General features: G+C 34.2%; 3 protein-coding genes across 12 annotated transcripts in view; 2 read left to right on the top strand and 1 right to left on the bottom strand.

The window, feature by feature from the left end:
- LOC108134592 (calcium-dependent secretion activator) overlaps positions 1-8,064 on the bottom strand; it is a 53,405-nt gene extending 45,341 nt beyond the window's left edge. For 5 of the 7 annotated variants that reach the window (XM_041708609.1, XM_041708613.1, XM_041708614.1 and 2 more), the window contains exons 1-3: positions 7,744-8,064; positions 3,032-3,407; positions 2,406-2,526 (exon numbers count right to left, since the gene is read on the bottom strand). In XM_041708609.1, the coding sequence (XP_041564543.1) occupies positions 2,406-2,526; positions 3,032-3,366 (456 nt within the window). In that variant the 5' untranslated portion in view covers positions 3,367-3,407; positions 7,744-8,064. The remainder of the gene's footprint in view (positions 1-2,405; positions 2,527-3,031; positions 3,408-7,743) is intronic. The other 2 variants (XM_041708610.1, XM_041708611.1) reach the window with 2 other exon arrangements.
- Positions 8,065-8,987: 923 nt separating this feature from the next.
- Positions 8,988-14,678, top strand: LOC108134616 (putative dual specificity tyrosine-phosphorylation-regulated kinase 3 homolog). 4 transcript variants are annotated; one of them, XM_017254999.2, is made up of 6 exons: positions 8,988-9,244; positions 9,455-10,585; positions 10,646-11,508; positions 12,975-13,569; positions 13,626-14,003; positions 14,067-14,678. In XM_017254999.2, exons 2-6 carry the CDS (start codon positions 10,174-10,176, stop codon positions 14,357-14,359), a joined length of 2,541 nt encoding a protein of 846 aa, XP_017110488.1. In that variant the 5' UTR covers positions 8,988-9,244; positions 9,455-10,173; the 3' UTR covers positions 14,360-14,678. The 4 variants fall into 4 exon arrangements, with proteins under 4 accessions (XP_017110488.1, XP_041564567.1, XP_041564566.1 ...); XM_041708633.1 differs by having other exon boundaries at positions 8,994-9,244; positions 10,404-10,585; XM_041708632.1 differs by having other exon boundaries at positions 8,994-9,244; positions 10,333-10,585.
- Positions 14,679-18,811: 4,133 nt separating this feature from the next.
- LOC108134619 (ADP-ribosylation factor 2) lies at positions 18,812-19,771 on the top strand. The gene is made up of 4 exons (XM_017255004.2): positions 18,812-18,963; positions 19,101-19,363; positions 19,419-19,544; positions 19,601-19,771. Exons 1-4 carry the CDS (start codon positions 18,897-18,899, stop codon positions 19,685-19,687), a joined length of 543 nt encoding a protein of 180 aa, XP_017110493.1. The 5' UTR covers positions 18,812-18,896; the 3' UTR covers positions 19,688-19,771.
- Positions 19,772-21,125: the final 1,354 nt, after the last annotated feature.

Below are 21,125 nucleotides of genomic sequence, written 5' to 3'. Positions count from 1 at the left end.
CCGGCTCGTTCCGACTTATATACTACCTGCAATAGAAAGACAACTTTTGGGAAAGTTTCATGCATATAGCTTTAAAACTGAGAGACTAGTTTGCGTAGAAACGGACGGACAGACGGACAGAAGGACAGACGAGCAGACGGACATGGCTAGATCGACTCGTCTAGTGATGCTGATCAAGAATATATATACTTTATAGGGTCGGAGATGTCTCCTTCACTGCGTTGCAAACTTCTGACTGAAATTATAATACCCTCTGCAAGGGTATAAAAATAAACAAGAAAGAAAGCAAACTTCGGCAAGCCGAAGTTCATATACCCTTGCAGCTATTGCAAGAATTAAACATTTTTGAAAACATTAAAATTATGATTTACTTTCGTATATGTTTTAAAACATTGAAGCTATGATGATTTGCAGGTCAATTATTTGATAGTTATTTTATATATTTTTATTATTTCTAAGGGAGCTATATGATATAGACGTCCGATTTTGATAAAATTTAAACCATAATTCTGAAATATTTAACCATTGCTATATGTCGAAGAACTAAACAAAAAATTAAAAAACAGAAAAGTTATAATTTTTTTTCATTTATTTTTCCGATTGTTCCTATGGGAGCTATATGATATAGTCGTCCGACTTTGATGAAATTTAAACCGTAAATCGGAAATATGTAACCATTACTAAATGTCGAAGAACTAAACAAAAAATTAAAAAACAGCAAAGTTATAATTTTTTTCATTTATTTTTCCGATTGTTCCTATGGGAGCTATATGCTATAGTCGTCCGATTTTGATGAAATTTAAACCGTAAATCGGAAATATTTAACCATTACTAAATGTCGAAGAACTAAACAAAAAATTAAAAAACAGCAATGTTATAATTTTTTTTCATTTATTTTTCCGATTGTTCCTATGGGAGCTATATGCTATAGTCGTCCGATCCGGCTCGTTCCGACTTATATACTACATGCAATAGAAAGACAGCTTTTGGGAAAGTTTCATTCAGATAGCTTTAAAACTGAGAGACTAGTTTGCGTAGAAACGGACGGACAGACGGACGGACAGACGGACGGACAGACGGACAGACTGACAGGCGGACATGGCTAGATCGACTCGCCTAGTGATGCTGATCAAGAATATATATACTTTATAGGGTCGGAGATGTCTCCTTCACTGCGTTGCAAACTTCTGACTGAAATTATAATACCCTCTGCAAGGGTATAAAAATCATAGATAATAATAATAATATGTGTATATGTATATGTGCAAAAAACTTGAATTTTTATATTCACCCAGAAATGAAAAAAAATCGCAAAAATCTGTTATTTTTCAGCATCGGAAACCATCCCCCTTAATACACTTGCGACAAGCAACTATGTACAAATAACATGGGAGCCATGACACAAAGTCATACCAAGAAACGAGAAAGCTGACGAACTGGCCGAAATGGAGTCGGCTGATAACACGAATACTACAGTTATACCAGTATCCCTGATCACAGTCCAGTCAAGGATTCATGATCATTTTAAAATACGAGCCAAAAAAAGATGGTCGGAAAGCAAGATCACAGGAGATCGAAGCTTTGTTGGGTAATTTATGATAGCAGGAGGACACGAGAACTGATAACTAAAGGCAAAAGAGATATCAGCAGGATCACTGCAGTCATCACCGGCCATTGGGCCATAGTGCCCGCCATGAAGATGAGACTGCCTTATAACACGAGCTGCAGAAGCTGCAAAGAAACGGACACACAAGAGACACCTGGGCACATGCTTTGCCGTCGCCCATCACTTAACCAGATGAGGGCGCGGTACTTCGAGGACTACCAGTTGAATTCATTAAGGGATATAGGAAAGCACAAAATAGCTGCAGGATGGTACAAAAGGAAGCAGTTACAACAGTTTAGAAGGGTGTAAATCAATACGGAGCTCAGCTCTACTTAGAGGTTATTCGGGAAGAACCTCATCACTTTTAATTACCTACTTTCACTCAAAATTCATTTTTTATAATAAGTATATACATAATAATAATAAGTATATATATATAAGTAAATACCACAAAACCAATTTAATGTATGTATTTATCTGTAAAGCTTGTGTCTGAATGTTAAACTACTTATTGTTCTTGTAATGTGATTTAATTGTACTCTTAGTTTTTAAGATATTTTATAACAACCACAAAGTCGGGATATAAACAACAAATAAATACATAAAAAATAATTAAGTAAACAATCTGTTACAGAGAGACAGCTTTCGGGAAAAGGTATACAATTCTCAAGTATTCAGTTAATTTTTTCTTCGCAAGAAAAACGTACTCAACCAAGTTCTTCAAGTGTTTTTATTTCAAACGTATTCATAAAGATGAGTTTCTTTACAATACAATTAAGACTTTTTTTATTGTACTTACATGCGGATCTCCTGTTTCAGGCTTCTCGCTGGTTAAAGATGGTGATGGTGATAATGGTCGTGGTAGAGAGTTTGCCCTTGAGGATCCGATACTCTGATTTAAAGTTTCTTGCGAAACACCACTAGATAAGAAAATAAAATTTTTAGTCCACCCTAGCTTTTGTGAATATGTATTTATTAAATATATTTAAAAAAAGGCTTTGGTCTGTCTAAATCTAGATATATGTATTGTATTTAAAAATTAAATCGACTTCAGACGTTTTGTAAAAAAACGTAGCCTAGGTACGTACCTAAGTACAATTTTTGATACCGTATACCTTATCTAGATAAAGATTTTTATTTATCATAAAACTGTGCCAATTTAGGTATTTAGGTACTAATTTATTTTTGTTTTCAAATTAGCTTGTATTTTTAGTGCTAATAAAAAATAGAGTAACTTCACTGTAAATTGAAGAAAAGTGAATTCCACCGCATATGCATGACATAACACATTACATGTTTCTACAAAAAAAAATAAAATCCAGAGCGTATACACAATTTTATAGTTCATCTACGACTTCGTAATCAAGTATTATCTTGTAGAAATTAGTACTGTATTTTTTTTTGTTTGTATATTTTATTACCCACCTTGGAATGCCATTGTTGGGAACCTCAAGATTCCCTCCATCAACTCGGGTACAGTGTGTTTGCTCAGAGGATGCTCCCAATCCGGTCGCCGCACCAATGTTTCCAGCCTCACTTCGGTTACCGACAGAACTAATATTCGATTGTCTCTGATTCCCGGCCAAATCACTATTAGAGGTTGATGAAGGAATATTTGATCCTACACCGGAACCTGAGGATCCAACTATTACAGAAACGGCACCTGCACCCTTGGGCGCTTGTGAAATACGTCCTTTTGATGGCACATTGGCAATTGGGTCATCTTCGCCTTCCTCCTCACTTGAACTAGGATCAATCATTGTTCAAAATAAACTGAAGCAGGATTAATTCACTTTCAATTCTGCAAATAACAAAACAAAAATGAAATGTTGCAATTTAGTAAATAACATTTATAAAGGGGTAAGACATCTTGAGATTTTCCAAATATATTTTTTTTAGCTCATATGTTTCCCGATAGTCTTAAGTCCAAGCAACTCAGAAAGGGCAAGTCTATGGAGGCGGTATCGCAAATTGATGGTAATAAAGAATTATGTTCCTGCAAATACTCATTGGCAAGTATAAAAACTTCAAACGCATTTTTCTCGAAATACTTTCAAAAACGATACCATTCCAGATAAATCATTTGAGGACCATTGTAGGATACTTTTTAAGAGCAATTAATACAAGGCTCAATAACAAGAAAGGAAGCAAACTTCGGCAAGCCGAAGTTCATATACCCTTGCAGCTATTTCAAAAACTAAATACTCTTGGAAACGTTAAAATTATGATTTACTTGCGTGTATGTTTAAACACATTGAAGCATTGATGATTTGCAGCTTAATTATTCGATAGTTCCTATGGCAGCTATACGATTGTTCCTATGGGAGCTATATGCTATAGTCGTCCGATTTTTTTATGAAATTTAAACTGTAATTCTAAAATATTTAACCATTACTTTATCTCGAAGAACTAAAAAAAATTTAAAAACAACAAAGTTATAATTTTGTTTCATTTATTTTTCCGATTGTTCCTATGGGAGCTATATGCTATAGTCGTCCGATTTTGATGAAATTTAAATCGTAATTCAGAAATATTTAACCATTATTATATCTCGAAGAACTAACAAAAAAATTAAAAAACACCAAAGTTATAATATTTATTTATTTATTTATTTTTCCGATTGTTCCTATGAGAGCCATATGCTATAGTCGTCCGATCCGGCTCGATCCGACTTATATACTACCTGCAATAGAAAGACAACTTTTGAGAAAGTTTCATGCTGATAGCTTTAAAACTGAGAGACTAGTTTGCGTAGAAACGGACGGAAAGACGGACATGACTAAATCGACTCTCCTAGTGATGCTGATCAAGAATATATATACTTTTTACGATCGGAGATGTCTCCTTCACTGCGTTGCAAACTTCTGACTGAAATTATAATACCCTCTGCAAAGGTATAAAAAGTTTACAAAAATTCTCTAAGCAACTTTGATGAATGCATAATTAAACCATGTACAAAATATCCCTCACGATTTATATTTTCTCTGAAAAAATAATCGCATATGGGCATCCATTTTGGATTTCCAAGGCGGCCCTTAAGAATTACGGTTAGATTTGTAAAATTAAGGTTCAAAATAAACAAAGAATTATTTAGAATTAGCGGGTATTCTGGTCTAGAAGCCTGAATTTTGGGCATATTTTCAAGTAAAATAAAATAACAACGAATAACATTTTTAAAATAAATTTTCTTATATGTTTTCTATTGAAAAAAAAATAAAAAAAAATAAACGGTTCGTCCTGGTTGACATAAAATTCAAAATTCAAACAAATTCTTTATTAATAATGATGTCGCTATCGGGATGACCACATTAAAAAAAATATATATATAACAATAAAGTAAGCAAATTTCGGCAAGCCGAAGTTCATATACCCTTGCAGCTATTACAAAAATTAAATATTCCTGAAAACATTAAAAATATGATTTACCCTCTGCAAGAGTAAAAATAAAAAATGGCATTGACTTGAAAACAAAAAAAGTTTTTGAACAAATATTTCAAATATTTAAAAATATCTTTTAATTAACATTTTTTAGGTCCGAGGATGACGCTATAAAGAGTTTTATAAATAAAATATATATCAAATTTAAAAGGAATCAGTTCAGTAGAACTTGAAATATCACGTAAACCACCTCAAAAAAATTAGTTCCGAGAAAAACGCACAAAATCGGCGGTATCTCCGAAAATAATTCGAATTTTGAAAAATTTGTTATAGTCCAAGATATTGGCATCCGCATTTTTGGTTTAAATAATATTTTAATGATAATAATTTTATAATTTGAATTGTACCAATATCTTGAACTATAACGAATTGTTTAAAAACAATTAAAATTGTTAAAGAAAATTAAAATTACACTTCGAATAACTAAAAAATAAATCAACCAAAGATCACTAAACATAACATTTAAAACAAGTGTCCTAAAAGCCCGCTCCCCTTAAAAGCAATCGTCGGTAGGGTATGCAGGCACCTTCCGCTCGCAAAACAACAAATAAAACTGATTTAGTGTGAAGCTTTCTCAACCAATTAAGAGCAGTCAGTGTTTTAAGTGACAGGACTGCGATATGCCCTGTTCCCATCTCAGAAGACTGATTTCTATTAATTCGAATACATACATACATATACATATGCAAAACATTTTACTGCTACCACTGATTTGAATTTGTAAACAAAGAGAGAGCCCGGGGGGTTTGCCGCAATCAAATTTTTGTGTGCAAATTTGTTGTATGAAATGACCAGTCTATAAGTTGTATGGTTAGTAGTTCTGAGCACCTGTTAACGCTGCCTGAAAACGAATTTTCTCCTAAAAGTATGCATCACCAATTTAACGAGAACCATTTTATTAAAAACAAGCAAAAAAGCAACTTCGGCAAGTCGATGTTTATATACACTTGCAGTATTGCAAAAATTAAATATTTATGAAAAGACTTAAATTCCGATTTATATGCCTATATGTTTTAAAACATTGATGATTGTAAATCTGAACTATTTAATTATTACTATTTCCAAAAGAATTTTTTTAAACAATTAAAACATATAGAAATTAAATATTTTTTTAATATACTACATAATATTGTCGTCCGATTTTAATGAAATTTAAACCGTAGTTCTGAAATATTTAACCATCACTACATCTCGAAAAACTAAAAAAAAACAAAAAACAGAAAAGTTATAATTTTTTTAAATTTATTTTTCCGATTGTTCCTATGGGAACTTCATCCGAACCGGCTTGTTCCGACTTATGTTATGTACTTAATGCAACAAATTTAAGCAAATTTTTTTGAATCTACATTAAACTTCACAAAAGTTGTCTACCTTCTATTGAAGGTAGTATAAAAGTCGGAACGACCCGGGTCCCATGGGCAAATAAACACTTAATTTGCTGTTTTTCAATTTGTATACTCTTGCAGAAGGTAATATAATTTCAGTCGGTAGTTTGCAACGCAGTATAGGAGACATTTCAGACCCTATAAGTATATAAATTTTTGTTTACTGGGAGAGTCGACCTAGCCAAGTCCGTCTGTGCGTCCGTTTCTACCCAAACTAGTCTTTCAGTTTTAAAGCTATCTGCATGAATCTCTTCCAAAAGTTGTCTTCCTGTTGCAGGTAGTATATAATTATAAATTTGCTGTTTTTTACTTTTTTTAGTTCTTCAAGATGTTTGGATTTTTATTATTTATGTTTTAAATTTGCTTAAATCGGATTGTATTTTTAATAGACCCGATCATAAAAATAATAAAACAAATTATAACGTTTTTTAAATTTTTTTTATATATTTAAATAATATTGTTAAATAATTCATAATAATTTATGGGATCAATTAGAAAAATATGACAAAAATATAACCCATTCGGTACGCTGCGATAAAAAATGCCTGTGTAGGCAAAAAGTTTAAATACCTGGGTAAAGCGGCCCGAATGGGAACATTTAAAAATTTAGTTATTTAGTCGAATGTTTTTCATTTTTTGTATATTCGTATGTTGATGGTGCGATCGTCACGACTTTCTTTTTTACCTTGTTAAGAGGTGTTTTTGTTTGATACACTATATAGGGTTAGAAATGTCTCCTTCTTTGCGTTACAAAATTTTTGGTTAGACTTTCGATACAACGAAAAAACTATAATCTGAGGATATGCTAAAGTTAAATCCCTTGCGTGGAATATTTCAACAAGAAAACGAGCAAAAGAACCAATCAAAGTTTCTTAAAAAGCCATAAAATTAAAAAATCATTTTTGAGCTAAACCCCTTAAAACTATTTTCTTACTTTTTTATGTACACAAGTTAAGCCAAGCCTTTCATTTCGTAAATATTTTTGGACCTTTAGCTTAAGGGAGGGAGGGTAGCTAATTAAATATATATATTGCTTTACAAATGAATAGAGGTAACGAACATGTTTGATGCTAAATATGGCACCCTTTTTTTTAATTTAAGAGTTCGTTTTGTTCTTTAGGACCTTGACAGTAGATTAAATCGTATTTACTTAGCTTACATATATTAGAGAGCTTTATACAAGTTCACATTTTATTTGTACAACACAACCTTACACACATAATGATAAATATATTAGTTTTAGTCCTACCGGTAAGGGTGGAAAAACCCGTTAATTTTCTTTAAGAAGTTGAAAGTTTCATTTTATATATGTACCTCTTGCACCAAATCGAGCTCACAAGTATTTTGTTTTCAGTAAACCGTTATCCACAAAGTACTCACGTTACAGACTTATGTATGTGTAAATTTCACGATAACTAAACAGAGCACAAGGGGTGGCTGTACTGTATATAGCTATAGGAAATGTATTAAACAAAAAGTAGCTTCTACAATACGGTTATATATGTCAGCGGAATAATGAATCTTTACTATTATTGAAATATTTATTATCAGCGTATAAGCGTAGATATAGATATGCAAAATAAATACTGCACTTGAAAATAGTTCAGTCTGCAACGGCAACTTTACTACCCCTTATGATTAATTATCGATTGCACATGACTACTAGAAACGGGTTATCTTTACTTTTGGAACAGGTGGAAAGGGCAAGTTCTTTGCATCGGCGAAGAGTTTACATTTGAAAATCGTAGAAAATGTGCATTAAGTTTTTAAACCATAATTTGCCGTTAATTAACCGTAAATTATTCGTGAAAATTTATGCACTTGCTGTCCAGAAACAGAGATCCATCCACCTTCCATTATCCCAGTTAGTACGCCGTTAAGATGTGACGGACTTTGACGGACTAATATATGCAATAGTTAGCCGATGTTTCTGCGGTGCACACCTCTTTCCACGCAGTCCATCCCAGAAAAGCCGTTGGGTTTTTTGAGAATACTAGACTAATATGATCTTAAGTCTAGCACAAGAATTTCGGAAGACCACAAAAAAAAAAAATCAAAAAATATGTTCAAGCTTTTGTCTACCGTAAAAAGGAGTCATACAATATCTACACCACCCAATGACCAAAGCAACTAGTAGGTGCATCCTAGAGCTGTAAGAACCTCGATAGTGCATATTTTTAATTGTCCTAATTGTTTTATAGTTCTTTGTACTATAGTTTCAATTTTTCAAATTAATATTAGTATGAATTTAAATAAAACAAAACAATAAGATCTTTGAAAACTTAAGGAATGTTATCAAAAAAATCAAAATAAATTTAGTTAGTTGACATTGAGCCAAAAAAATGATATCCGTTCTTCGGTATGTAAAAAAACAGAACATACAACATACAACATATGGTTAGTGCCAACACTTATTTTCTACAATCGGAAACTGTGTAAGCGCTGCTTTATTTTTTCGGCTGTGTGAAGACGGTACATAACCTTGTTGGGTAATTGATGGTATAGGAAAATTCCTTATAAAAAGTTGTGAGCCGGGTGGTGTAAAATAATAGTGATGACACGGCCACACTATTGATCTCTTTGTTCGCTCTGAAAAAATGTGTATTCGAATTTAATTGTACGATGTAAATTGGTTAAATTGTAAAAGAAAAGCATCCAATCCAATGTATTTCAATAATTCTAGCTTAATTTTTAATTATTTCTGTGTTTAACTTTTCAAAGTTTGTGTTTAGCAGTGTATAATTGGTGGATGTAATAAATACATTTATGCGTGAAAATACTGTGTTGACAATATTCCAAAAGTGACTGCGTTGAGGTATTATTATTATAAATATTTGCATTACGGATATGTACTTATGTTCATATGTAAGAGTATGAGTTAGTTTTTTAAAGTGAGGTGGATTTTAAAAACTTATTAAATTCAGTTATTGTTTTAGTAACCAATTGAATCTGAGCGTTATATATGTATACAAAATACAATTTAATTAAATGTTCAACTAGTACATGAAAGCTTTGTTTATTTTAGCGTTAAAGAAAAACAACATGTATGGATCGCCGCTTCTTATATCTTCATCAAAACAACGAAAGCAAAAGAATATTTTTGAGAAAACAAACTTCTAATAAGAAACCTAATAAAATGCATTGTATGACACACGTGAAAGGTAGCGTCTTTGCATTAAAAACGTCAGTGAAATAACTTTGCCATTGAATTTACATATGTTCAATGATTTATAAGGGAAATGGTTTGGAGAAAATAAAATATTTTAATATTTCACATAAAAAACCAAAAATATAAAAAAAAGACCGAATAGCCTGAAACATTATTACATAGGGAAAAATATTAATATTTCCCCCAAGTTAAATTAATCTTATAAAAATATATGTTTGATTACGTTTGAATTCGATATTAAATATCAGGAAAATGGTGTTTTAAATATGCATACATATATGTAAAATAAATTCGGTGCCAGATTTGAAGGCTAATAATCAAAAATATATCTGAAGATTGCACTAAGAGTTATGTCAATGATTAAAACGAACTAAAAGGCAAGGAATAGAGATTTCCTTTAAGGTAGCTAATGGAATGACCTTAAAATACATATGTTTAGTCTGAATCCAGCCAATAAGTAATTTTGAATATAAAAACCAAACATATAATAATTAAAATTACTTCTATAAAATATTTTCCATATAAGTTATCAATTTTCAAACTTTTTTAACAAAAATACCCATAGTCACCGCACTATGGTTGGTTCTCAGCAAAAAAATAATCATATCGAATTATCTGAAACGCACGCATTAAGCGAAAATAGCACATACACTGTTGAAAGTAATTTAAAAACAACTCTTCCGGAAAACTTACAAGTCTCAAAAACACCTTCATCCCCAATATCACTACCTCAGCTTAAAATTCAGATGATTAACTCAAATTCCGCTCAGACTGGCATACTTCAAACTAATTCTCATAATTCAAGTCATCACCCGTGTCGGGGCAGTGGATTACAATATTTCAGCGGTAGCTATGGATCATCGGGAATGCTTAATGAACTTAAAGAAGATTTGCCACAGCAGTCATCAAATAAATATGCCAATTACAGTGCAGATGTCAATAATTTATCCACATCCGATGGGTGTGAAGATTCGAGGTCCATTCAAGGTAACTGCTATGCGCCATAAACTTGGAATAAAATGATCTTATTGCTTATTTACATTTCAGCCTTATCTTTGCCTAATGTAAAGGCAGTTTCAAAGAAAACTGATGTTCCCGTGTTACATATAGGTGCTGTTTCCGGCAGCTCTAAATCACAATCGGAACCCAAATGTGAATCGCTTGATTTGTTGAAAGAAACTTTAGTAATGGAAAACGACACTTTTTCATTTCATGAGCAAATAATAATGTCAGGCCAACAAAAAAGTGAGTTGCATGAGAAACCAAAAGTACTCGTCGTTTCACCGCAACAAGTTATGATTTTATACATGCATAAGCTGACTCCCTACGAGCGTACGGAAATAGTTACCTATCCACAGATTTATTTTATTGGTGCCAATGCTAAGAAACGCCCAGGAATCTATGGGCCAAATAATTCTGATTATGATAATGAGCAAGGTGCATATATTCATATACCTCATGACCATGTGGCATATCGTTATGAAATGCTTAAGATAATCGGAAAAGGCAGCTTCGGACAGGTGATTAAAGCATACGATCATAAGACTCACGAGCATGTTGCCTTAAAAATAGTGCGCAACGAAAAGCGGTTTCACCGTCAGGCACAAGAAGAAATTCGCATTCTTCATCATTTGCGTCGCCACGATAAATATAATACAATGAACATAATACACATGTTTGACTACTTTACATTTCGCAATCATACTTGCATTACATTTGAGCTCCTCAGCATTAATCTATATGAGTTAATAAAAAAAAATGGATTCAAGGGTTTCAGTTTGCAGTTGGTACGAAAGTTTGCGCACTCACTGCTTCAATGTTTGGATGCACTTTATAAAAATGACATTATTCATTGTGATATGAAACCAGAAAATGTGCTTTTAAAACAACAGGGTCGGTCTGGCATCAAGGTAAGTCTATATACAAGTATGTATACGCAATAATTTTCTCTGTGTTTTGCAAACAGATTGTAGTATTTTTAAAAAATTCATGTGTCAAAGTAAATCAAGGGAATAGCAGAACTCGGGCGTTGTTTGCGAATCAGCGGAAACCCATTCAGCGGGAAAAATTTTGGGTGCCACAGAACTCCGAGCGGTTTTGTTTTTCCGCATTTCACAAACCTTTAAATGAACCAATTCCGAAAGGTTGAGAACTAAATACTTCCTGGATTTAAAAAGTACTATGTAAATAAATAGGGGATTTTATAAAGACGAACTTTAATAATTAAATCGATTTTCGTGTCTTCCAAGGATTCCAATAGCTACGGTCTAACATATCTCAGAGTGACAGAGTGACACACTTTCACGATTTGTGCGCGTAAGAGTGAGTGTGGCTTTGTTGTAGGATGTAGGAATTACTAGAATCTGTATGCCAAATCTCAAAACTTTTGCTTTTATAGTTTCCGAGATCTCGACGTCTATACAGACGAACATGGCTAGATCGACTCGGCTGTTGATCCTGATCAAGAATATATATACTTTATAGGGTTGGAAACCTGTTACATACGTTTTAACGAATACAATATAACCTTTTACTCTACGAGTAACAGTTTAAATTATTATATTATATTATATTAAAACTGTTGTATTCTTTAAAACATCCAAATTTATCAAATTTTACAAATTCGTCCCTGTGGCAGCTTTTAGATAGAGTCGTCCGATCAACTTGGTACGAAAGTTGATCATGATCATTATTAATAATATGCCTCAAAACAATTTTTTAGTAAAAACGCTATTCCTAACGATGTGGCATTGCTTCACAACGAACCAGGTGACACCACTGGAGTGTCCGCTGATTGGTACTTTTAAAAGATTGTTGAATTGAGCCCGGTCCTCCCTTTGGAAGGATAGTCGTCGAAAATTGCGACAAAATCTCTGAATTGGTCGAGGAAGACCGGCATAGTAGCAGCCAAGACCTCGGCATTAGTCATCAAACCGTCTCTGTTAATGGCGAACGAGCTTGGTAGTCGGAAGTTGGCCACAAAAGAGGCCTGGGAAAATTGGCTCTCCTAGTTTTTTCCCAATAGGGTAACAAGCTCCTATTAGAGGGGCATTACTAAGTTGGCATCTAGTGTGACATCGAAAAATACGGAGCATATTTGACTCAAATCGCAAATTATTAACCAGTTTTATAAATATTTGAAAATTCATTAAAAATACCGCAGGAATTTTATGACGCCCTAATATTTATATCATCAATTAGTCATCGACATGTGGTCTTTGGGTTGTATTCTAGCAGAGCTGCTACATTGTTTTTTATGTTGGTAACAACTACGAAGACTAAGCTTTAAGTTTTACAACATTTTATATATACATATACAACAATCACAGTAATTTCAAAATTCAATTGTATATCTTTCTGTTTTTAATTATTAAAGGTTATTGACTTCGGGTCGTCCTGCTTTGAGAATCAGCGAATATACACCTATATACAGTCGCGTTTTTATCGTGCTCCTGAAGTAATTTTGGGGGCGAAATATGGAAGAGCAATCGATATGTGGTCTTTGGGTTGTATTCTAGCAGAGCTGCTATCTGGACACGCGTTGTTCCCTGGTGAAAATGAAAGCGACCAGTTGGCCTGCATTATTGAAGTCTTGGGCATGCCAAATAAAAATATATTAGCCAGCTCGAAGAGGTCGAAATCCTTTTTCAGCCCAAAGGGGTATCCACGGTATTGCACTGTCCGAACGATGTCTGATGGAATGGTGGTCCTAATTGGTGGACAATCACGTCGAGGCAAACCTCGTGGTCCACCATGCTCAAAGAGTTTATCCAAGGCGCTAGATGGATGCAAAGATCCTCTCTTCCTGAATTTTATACGTGGCTGCTTGGAATGGGATGCAGACAAACGATTAACGCCATCCGAGGCTTTGAAGCATCCATGGCTTCGACGGCGCTTACCTAGGCCGCCAAGTAGCTCAAGTGGCGCTGGTGGAGTTATTGGTGTTAGTGGAAACCAATCACCAGTAATAGGTAAAGTAGTTATAGAGTTTACAGTGCATGTTTCTAGTACATATCTTTGATTTCAGGGCAAAACAAGAACTTGGCGACCGATGTAGCGTCATTGTCAACCTCTGCGACATCTATCTCCTTAACAATAAAAAGGGATAACAGCCATTCCAATCTTCGTCTTAAACATGGAGGTATTACAGAAACGGACTTGAAACTTACTAAATGCCACAATGCTCCAGACGGATCATTAAGTGGAACAAAAGCACCCCTAATGAATACTGAGCTTTTAGTAGAAAGTTTTAGCAAAACCACAGTTGCGTCACCACGTTTGCCTACAACGCATTCTGCTGACTCTGGCGGAATTAGTGGTCTTAGCACAATGGACGTCGGGGCATCAAGATATTATCCGTCTTCACTTTCATATTTACCGCATATGAATAATAATGAAAATAACCGTAAAATTACATACATTTATTTATATAATAATGAACCCCTGTTAACTTTTAAATATTTTTCAGGATTATTAAAATTTTCGGGCTCTTTAAACAGCTCGGCCAACTCATTGACGCAGTTGGAACAAATCACAAACTTAGATGTTTTGGGAGAATACTCGGCCTCAATCACACCAAATGTACCAGCAACAGACACTAGCTATGCGTTTAATTTAGATTCAATGGCCATAGACATTGCACAAGAGTCCTTGGTTAACTTATCTAGTACGTACGCAATGGATAAATCAAACGACATTATTGGGCAATCAAATTTGTCGGTTCGTTCGAATAAGTTAAAAATGCAGTCGGATGATACATAGTCAATATTTGACAATTTGCAATTTGCCATGTAAAAGAATAGAAGCAGTACTTCATGTTGTTATCTGATTAACTGACAACGCACTGCCATACAAGTGATAAACTAAATACGTCTTGGCACTGATTTGCATTGCTCTAATATTGGCATGAAATCGCACTTGGACAGAAGAGATCTCACAAAATAAACTTAAAAAATTTGCATTTTAATTACAAAAAGCGTATACCCGTTATTTGAGTAAAGCTTCTTGAAAATGTTATGAAATTTTGTTTAATGTTGCGAACTTTATTTCATATAAATAAAAGCCCCGATAAAAGATTGTATATTTATACTGGATTTTAATACCCTAGCAGACGGCATTCTTATTTTGGTCAGATGTTTGTAACGCAAAGGTGGAGACGTTTGCGACGATATATTCTTGCCTTTAGCGAGTCTTAATTTAAAAGCTCAAAGCTTAAAACTTATGAAATTGTCTTTTTATACCTCTAAATCCCATAGGTGTCATGTGATCCGTCTAGTATGTTTTTTTTATTTAATTTTTAGTTTAACATCTTGAGTTCTGTTTAAATTGGATGGTGTAACATTTAACTTTTTAAACCGTATTACGATGTTAACAAATCTTTGCTATTTAACGTCTATATCCTATAGCTGCCATAGAAACGAACCGGTAAATTAAATAAATATGATGGTTTTCGAAGACACAGTTAACACAGTTAAATTTTGCAGTATATTTTGGTGCTCTTAATTAAAAGTACTCTATAAATGTATTCTCCACCACCCGCAGGTTCCGCAAGTGTTCGATATTTAGCGCCATTTTCTAAATACAAATGTAGTCCATAAATTTGGAATTACCCTAATGTTTTTTGGTAAAACACACTCTCAGCACTCCAGAAACCTTACATTATTAGTTTAGTATTTGTTAAAATGAGTTTTAATTTAACAACAGAATCAAGCTCTACTAAGTTTTACCACTAACCATACAAAATATAAACTGGTCATTTCATACAACGATTTTGGACACAACATTTTTTTTATCGGCAGGCCCCCGGTGCTCTCAGCAGCAGGCCCCGGCGCTTCTCTCATTCTTATTCTCATTTTTATGCTCGCGCACTCATTGCACGAGTTCAGTCGTTCAGTCGCAGAGAGAGAAGGTTGCCCTGCGCTTGAATTGGTCTTTGTATGTATGTGTGATCATGCATTCTCATACACGGGAGCATATGTGCCTTTATTGCATTTCGGCGCATCAAGAATATTTTTTCTTTTGCTACTTTTCAAACTTGGTCCCCAATATAGGGGCGTATTTACTATTGGGTTTTGATAAAAATATGAATATTATTTGTTATAATACATTTTATTTTTGTTTACAAATTCAAATCAGTGGTAGCAGTAAAATGTTTAAATATAGGTATATATGTATTCGAATTAATAGAAATCAGTCCACTGAGATCTTTAAACAATTTTTTATTGTTATTGGTGCAATTAAAATTATTATCATTAAAATATTATTTAAAGAAAAATTCAGATTTTTATATTTGTTCCATTTACTTTTACAAAGATATAAAAAGTATTTTAAAAGTTTTTTTTAAATTCTTACAGCTGTTAAGATTAGCTGAAATCGGAAGGTGGTAGGATGATGTGCTCTGTGAAAACCAGAGTTTCAAATTTGTTGAAAATTCCAACGGTTTTCCGGGAATGGACTGCGTTGAAAAAGGGCTGGACCGCAGTAACATCTGCTAACTATCGCATAAATTAGTCCGTCAAAATTTAACGGCGGACTAACTGGGAAGTTTTTGGAACGCCAAAACCTTATGGACCATCCCTTTAACGGATGGTGGTGGAAGGTGAATGGATCTCTATGGAAATACCCTATGAGGGATTGTTTTATGTTGGCTTAATACCAGGTTCAAAACATTTGTGGCTCAGCGCTTGGAAGAAATACAAAAACTTACAAATTCAAATTCACGTACCCTCGAAAATAGAATAAAGCGACAAAGACCTACTTTTTAAGAAAAAAATCAGGATCAGTGGCCATTAGGAAAATTATCTTTCAGTCGAGACGGTTCATCCAGATGGTAAAGCACAATGTGGGACTGGATTTCAAATCAGAAGCCGTATTAAGCACCACTATCATAACAAATTTGCTTAAAACTACCTAAAGGCCATATCTATAAATATACAACTAGATTCGGGCAACCAACTTACCCTAGCTGCCGTATACTGCCCACCTCGCTTCACTATAGCTGAAGATGAGTTTATGCAGTTTTTCAACTCACTAGGAGAATACTTTATAGCAGCAGGGGACTACATTGCCGAGCACACACACTGGGGATCTCGTCTCGTGACTTTAAAAGGAAAGCAGCTCTATAATGCAATTATAAAAGCCAAGTAAAATCTTGACTACGTTTCTTCTTGCAGACCAACTGGCCGGTAGACCCAAAGAAACTTCCCGATTTAATAGACCTTGCGATTACGAAAAATATTCCTAGAAATCTGATTTAATAATATCGAGTTTAAAATGGTTTTTTGTTGTTTATCACACATGTGTGAAATGTTAATGCCTAAATTTGCAGTTTACCTTCTCCGGGATCAAGTTCCTCTTGCTAGAATGGTAAATGTTGGACCCCCACCGATGTCAAGGTTTTCAGAAATACTATAACGGTTTCAAACCAATTTGCATCATCTTTTTGGAATAACTTCAAATTTCCTTTGTAATTGCTACATAATTGATATAGGCGTGCAGCTAAATTTTCTGCTTACCGTTACCAAAGTCGTTTCTTATTTGTCAAGGTTATATTAGCCGCTGCGGTTGTTAAGAAAGTTAAAATAGCATCTTCTTTTCATTCCATATAAAAAATAACTCAAAGTTGCAAAACTTGAGGTTGTGTCTTAAAAAACTAAATATCTTAAAAAGTGGCAATAAGTGGCGACAGACATTTGAACAAGAATTAAATACTCTACAAATTTCAAAAGTTTTTAGAAGTGGACTCGCCTAAATTTGCAGTTTACCTTCTCCGGGATCAAGTTCCTCTTGCTAGAATGGTAAATGTTGGACCCCCACCGATGTCAAGGTTTTCAGAAATACTATAACGGTTTCAAACCAATTTGCATCATCTTTTTGGAACAACTTCAAATTTCCTTTGTAATTGCTACATAATTGATATAGGCGTGCAGCTAAATTTTCTGCTTACCGTTACCAAAGTCGTTTCTTATTTGTCAAGGTTATATTAGCTGCTGCGGTTGTTAAGAAAGTTAAAATAGCATCTTCTTTTCATTCCATATAAAAAATAACTCAAAGTTGCAAAACTTGAGGTTGTGTCTTAAAAAACTAAATATCTTAAAAAGTGGCAATAAGTGGCGACAGACATTTGAACAAGAATTAAATACTCTACAAATTTCAAAAGTTTTTAGAAGTGGACTCGCTTTGTTACTCTAGTTAAAAGTTAGATTTGTAATAAAGAAAGCGTGTAAGACAACTTATTTTACCGCTTGCATGGACATCAGGATAGATTTCAACCTTTTTTGGCCAACGAATGTGGTCGTCGGCCCCATAGTTCGATAGCTTGATGGCTATCAGGGTGAAGAGGCACTGTGCTCTCAAGGTATGCCTTTCGCAGCCGCAGCCTCCTGTTCCTTACTCTGTCCCGGCCAGAATTGCCGAACGCCTGCCCAGTATCTACCTGACGGTTCAGGCGTAAGCCGAAACTCGCCGACGTAGTCCCTGAGTTGCCACAGGTAACTGTTAACCAATATCCTTTTGAAATTATTATAATAAATGCAAGATAGATAATTTAAAACATTTTAAATCCGATAACATCTGATTTGAACAGCTGTGGCTCATCGAAACATAAACAAAGTCTACAGCTCAACAATCTTTGTATATGTTTTGATGAGCCTCAGCGTTCAGATCAGCTGTTATAGAAGTGTGGATGTGCTCTGTGGAATCAGGAGTTTCACTTCAACGGTTCAAATCCTAACGGTTATTTCAGGGATGGACTGCGTGGAAAGAGGGTTCACCACAGAAACATCAGCTTACTATCGCATAAATTACTTTTGGACCATCCCTTCAACAAATGGTGGTAGGTGGATGGATCTCTGTGGAAAAACGATATTACTAAAATTTTCACCACGGACCTGATAAACCATCCGTTCAACGGTAAGTTGATGGATCTCTGCGAGAAAAAACATAACGGAATTATTACTTTTGACGGATGGTGGCTCTGTGGGAACACCAGTTTACCATCAATCAAAAAGTTCAATCGTTTTGCGTGGATGGGCTCTGTGGAAATGTGTCATAGGTGGAAAAATAATTAAAAACACACATTTCGCTCCGTTCCAAAATCGCCACTAAATCACTGACGCTACTTTGACACACATAATATTTATTTACTAAATATACTTTTGACAGTATTTTATTTTTATTGCGTTTCTTTAAAAATTTCGTGGATTTTTCCAGTACTCGGCCTCACTAAACGAATGACTAGTTTACACGTCAATTTACTCAAAGATAAGGACCGTACAAAATATAGAACTTTATAAAAAAAATGGGATTAACAATATCAAGTCTTCTGACACGTCTGTTCGGAAAAAAACAAATGCGTATTTTAATGGGTATGTCGTCAAAATATGATAATAACGCTTTAGACATAAACAGTCATGTAAATAATTGTTTATTGGTTATAACTCACGCTTATACCATATAATATTTGCAAACAGCGTGAACATTAATAAAATATTGTTATACACAGTTGGACTGGATGCCGCCGGAAAAACGACTATACTATATAAACTTAAGTTGGGAGAAATTGTAACCACCATCCCAACTATCGGTTTCAACGTCGAAACTGTGGAGTATAAAAATATATGTTTTACTGTTTGGGACGTTGGTGGCCAAGATAAAATTCGTCCGTTGTGGCGCCACTATTTCCAGAATACGCAAGGTCTGATTTTTGTTGTGGATTCTAACGATCGTGATCGTATCAATGAAGCTGAAAAAGAACTTCAAAACATGGTATTTTTTTTTTCTAATGTGCTCGTCCATCAATACAATTTTTCTTTCGCCCTAGCTTCAGGAAGACGAGCTCAGAGATGCTGTGCTATTGGTTTTTGCTAACAAACAGGACTTACCAAACGCAATGACAGCTGCAGAGCTTACAGACAAGTTGCACCTTAACCAATTAAGGAATCGCCATGTATAAATGAATTCTAATTTGTATATTTCAAGTATTTATTTAAATTTATTTTTTAGTGGTTTATTCAAGCTACTTGTGCTACCCAGGGTCACGGACTATATGAAGGACTTGACTGGCTTTCAGCTGAGTTGGCTAAAAAATAATTCAAAAATATTCTTTAAATTGTAACATAAGAATTCGTATTGTCCTATGCTGAAAACTAGACCATAAATAAACTTGTACATGTATGTAAAATTGTTTTAAATATTGTAAAAAGCCTTATAGAACCTATTCGAATTTTATTAAGGTATTATCGGTATTGATCATTATTATTCATTAAGGACATATTTAGTAGCGTCCCAGAAATTTATAACCAAAAATAATCGTGAAACAATTATTTCATGCCTTGCTGCAGTTCCTTTTTTTTTTAAATATAAAGTCAAATCTATCAAATTTTGATAGGTATGCAGGGAAATTTATATTGATGAATTCTTTTTGTCTTTGAAATAATCTTTTATTCACTCATTTGTACAAATAATGTACAAAAAAAATGCAATTACTTTGAGAACTAATATATTTCTTTGAAAGTTTCACCTTTTTGAGACTTACATATTTAACTTGTCAGAGAAAACTGTTAACAAAGACTAAATCAGACAGAAACTTGTACTACATGATTTACAATTCATGTGTAAATTTAACACCTGATATGGGCCCGTTGGAGAAATCTTTGTTATCGTTATACAAGGTTGGCCAAAGAAGTCATCCGTATTTTTTGGCACTATTTTTTTTTTCTTAATAAAAAATTTCTATTCCCTTTTTTGATTATGTTTATTTGAACTAATTTATTGGTCAAATCGAGAAGATGATATCGGTCAAATAGGCGCCGTCACAACTGACAAAATGGCTATTTTTTCGACCAAAATTATAGTGAGCGATGGCTAATTTCCACCTCTGCGGGTACTTGAACCAGCAAAACTATGTCTTTTGGGGCATCAAAAACCCACTATGCGCTACATAGCCTATTCAGATAGGCGGATTTTTTCCTTCAGCGAACGAATTCCACTTCAGCACTTTTTTTTCTTCAATAGGAGGTACATTTTCCAAGCTATGTGCTATTACCATGTCAGTCTCTGTCAACCTAAAGCAAATCGAGGAAGCACAGGCAGCCGATACAGAGCTCCCGAGCTTACTGCAAGGAACTTCTTTGCTTCAGCTGAAAAAAATATGCTACGATGGCAATGTCGCACTTTACTGTGACACATCGTCAAATAACGTTCGTCTTTATAAAAATAAAATATTCTCTTTCTTTCACAGCCGAAACAACAAATTAAGCAAAAATTTGTATGGCCGGCAATGAGGAAAAACGTCATTAAGTGATGCAGAACTTGTCTTTCTTGTCAACGTGCCAAGATAAGCAGGCATTATCATCTGACTCCAGAAAAGATCACAGTTCCCGTTCCATCAAAACTTTCGGTACTGCCTTACCATTATAGACCGATTTACTCGCTGGCCGGAGGATGTCCCTCTTACAAACATATCGGCTGATATGTCTTTTTGGTCACAATGGGTTGCGCGTTTTGGAACACTTAAAACAATAACAAC

The sequence above is a fragment of the Drosophila elegans genome, unplaced genomic scaffold, assembly GCF_018152505.1.
Source record: "Drosophila elegans isolate 14027-0461.03 unplaced genomic scaffold, ASM1815250v1 contig_349, whole genome shotgun sequence".
NCBI lineage: Eukaryota > Metazoa > Arthropoda > Insecta > Diptera > Drosophilidae > Drosophila > Drosophila elegans.
The sequence above is the reverse complement of the archived record's forward strand: the minus strand, read 5'-3'. Positions and strand labels throughout refer to the sequence as shown.

Bases quoted from the DNA above. Each gene is read 5' to 3' on its own strand.
- LOC108134619 (XM_017255004.2), top strand. From the start codon at position 18,897: ATGGGATTAACAATATCAAGTCTTCTGACACGTCTGTTCGGAAAAAAA. The intron at 18,964-19,100 runs GTATGTCGTCAA...TGTTATACACAG, and splicing joins ACAAATGCGTATTTTAATGG to TTGGACTGGATGCCGCCGGA. The intron at 19,545-19,600 runs GTATAAATGAAT...TTTATTTTTTAG, and splicing joins ACCAATTAAGGAATCGCCAT to TGGTTTATTCAAGCTACTTG.
- LOC108134616 (XM_017254999.2), top strand. From the start codon at position 10,174: ATGGTTGGTTCTCAGCAAAAAAATAATCATATCGAATTATCTGAAACG. The intron at 10,586-10,645 runs GTAACTGCTATG...TTTACATTTCAG, and splicing joins AGATTCGAGGTCCATTCAAG to CCTTATCTTTGCCTAATGTA. The intron at 14,004-14,066 runs GTAAAATTACAT...AATATTTTTCAG, and splicing joins GAATAATAATGAAAATAACC to GATTATTAAAATTTTCGGGC.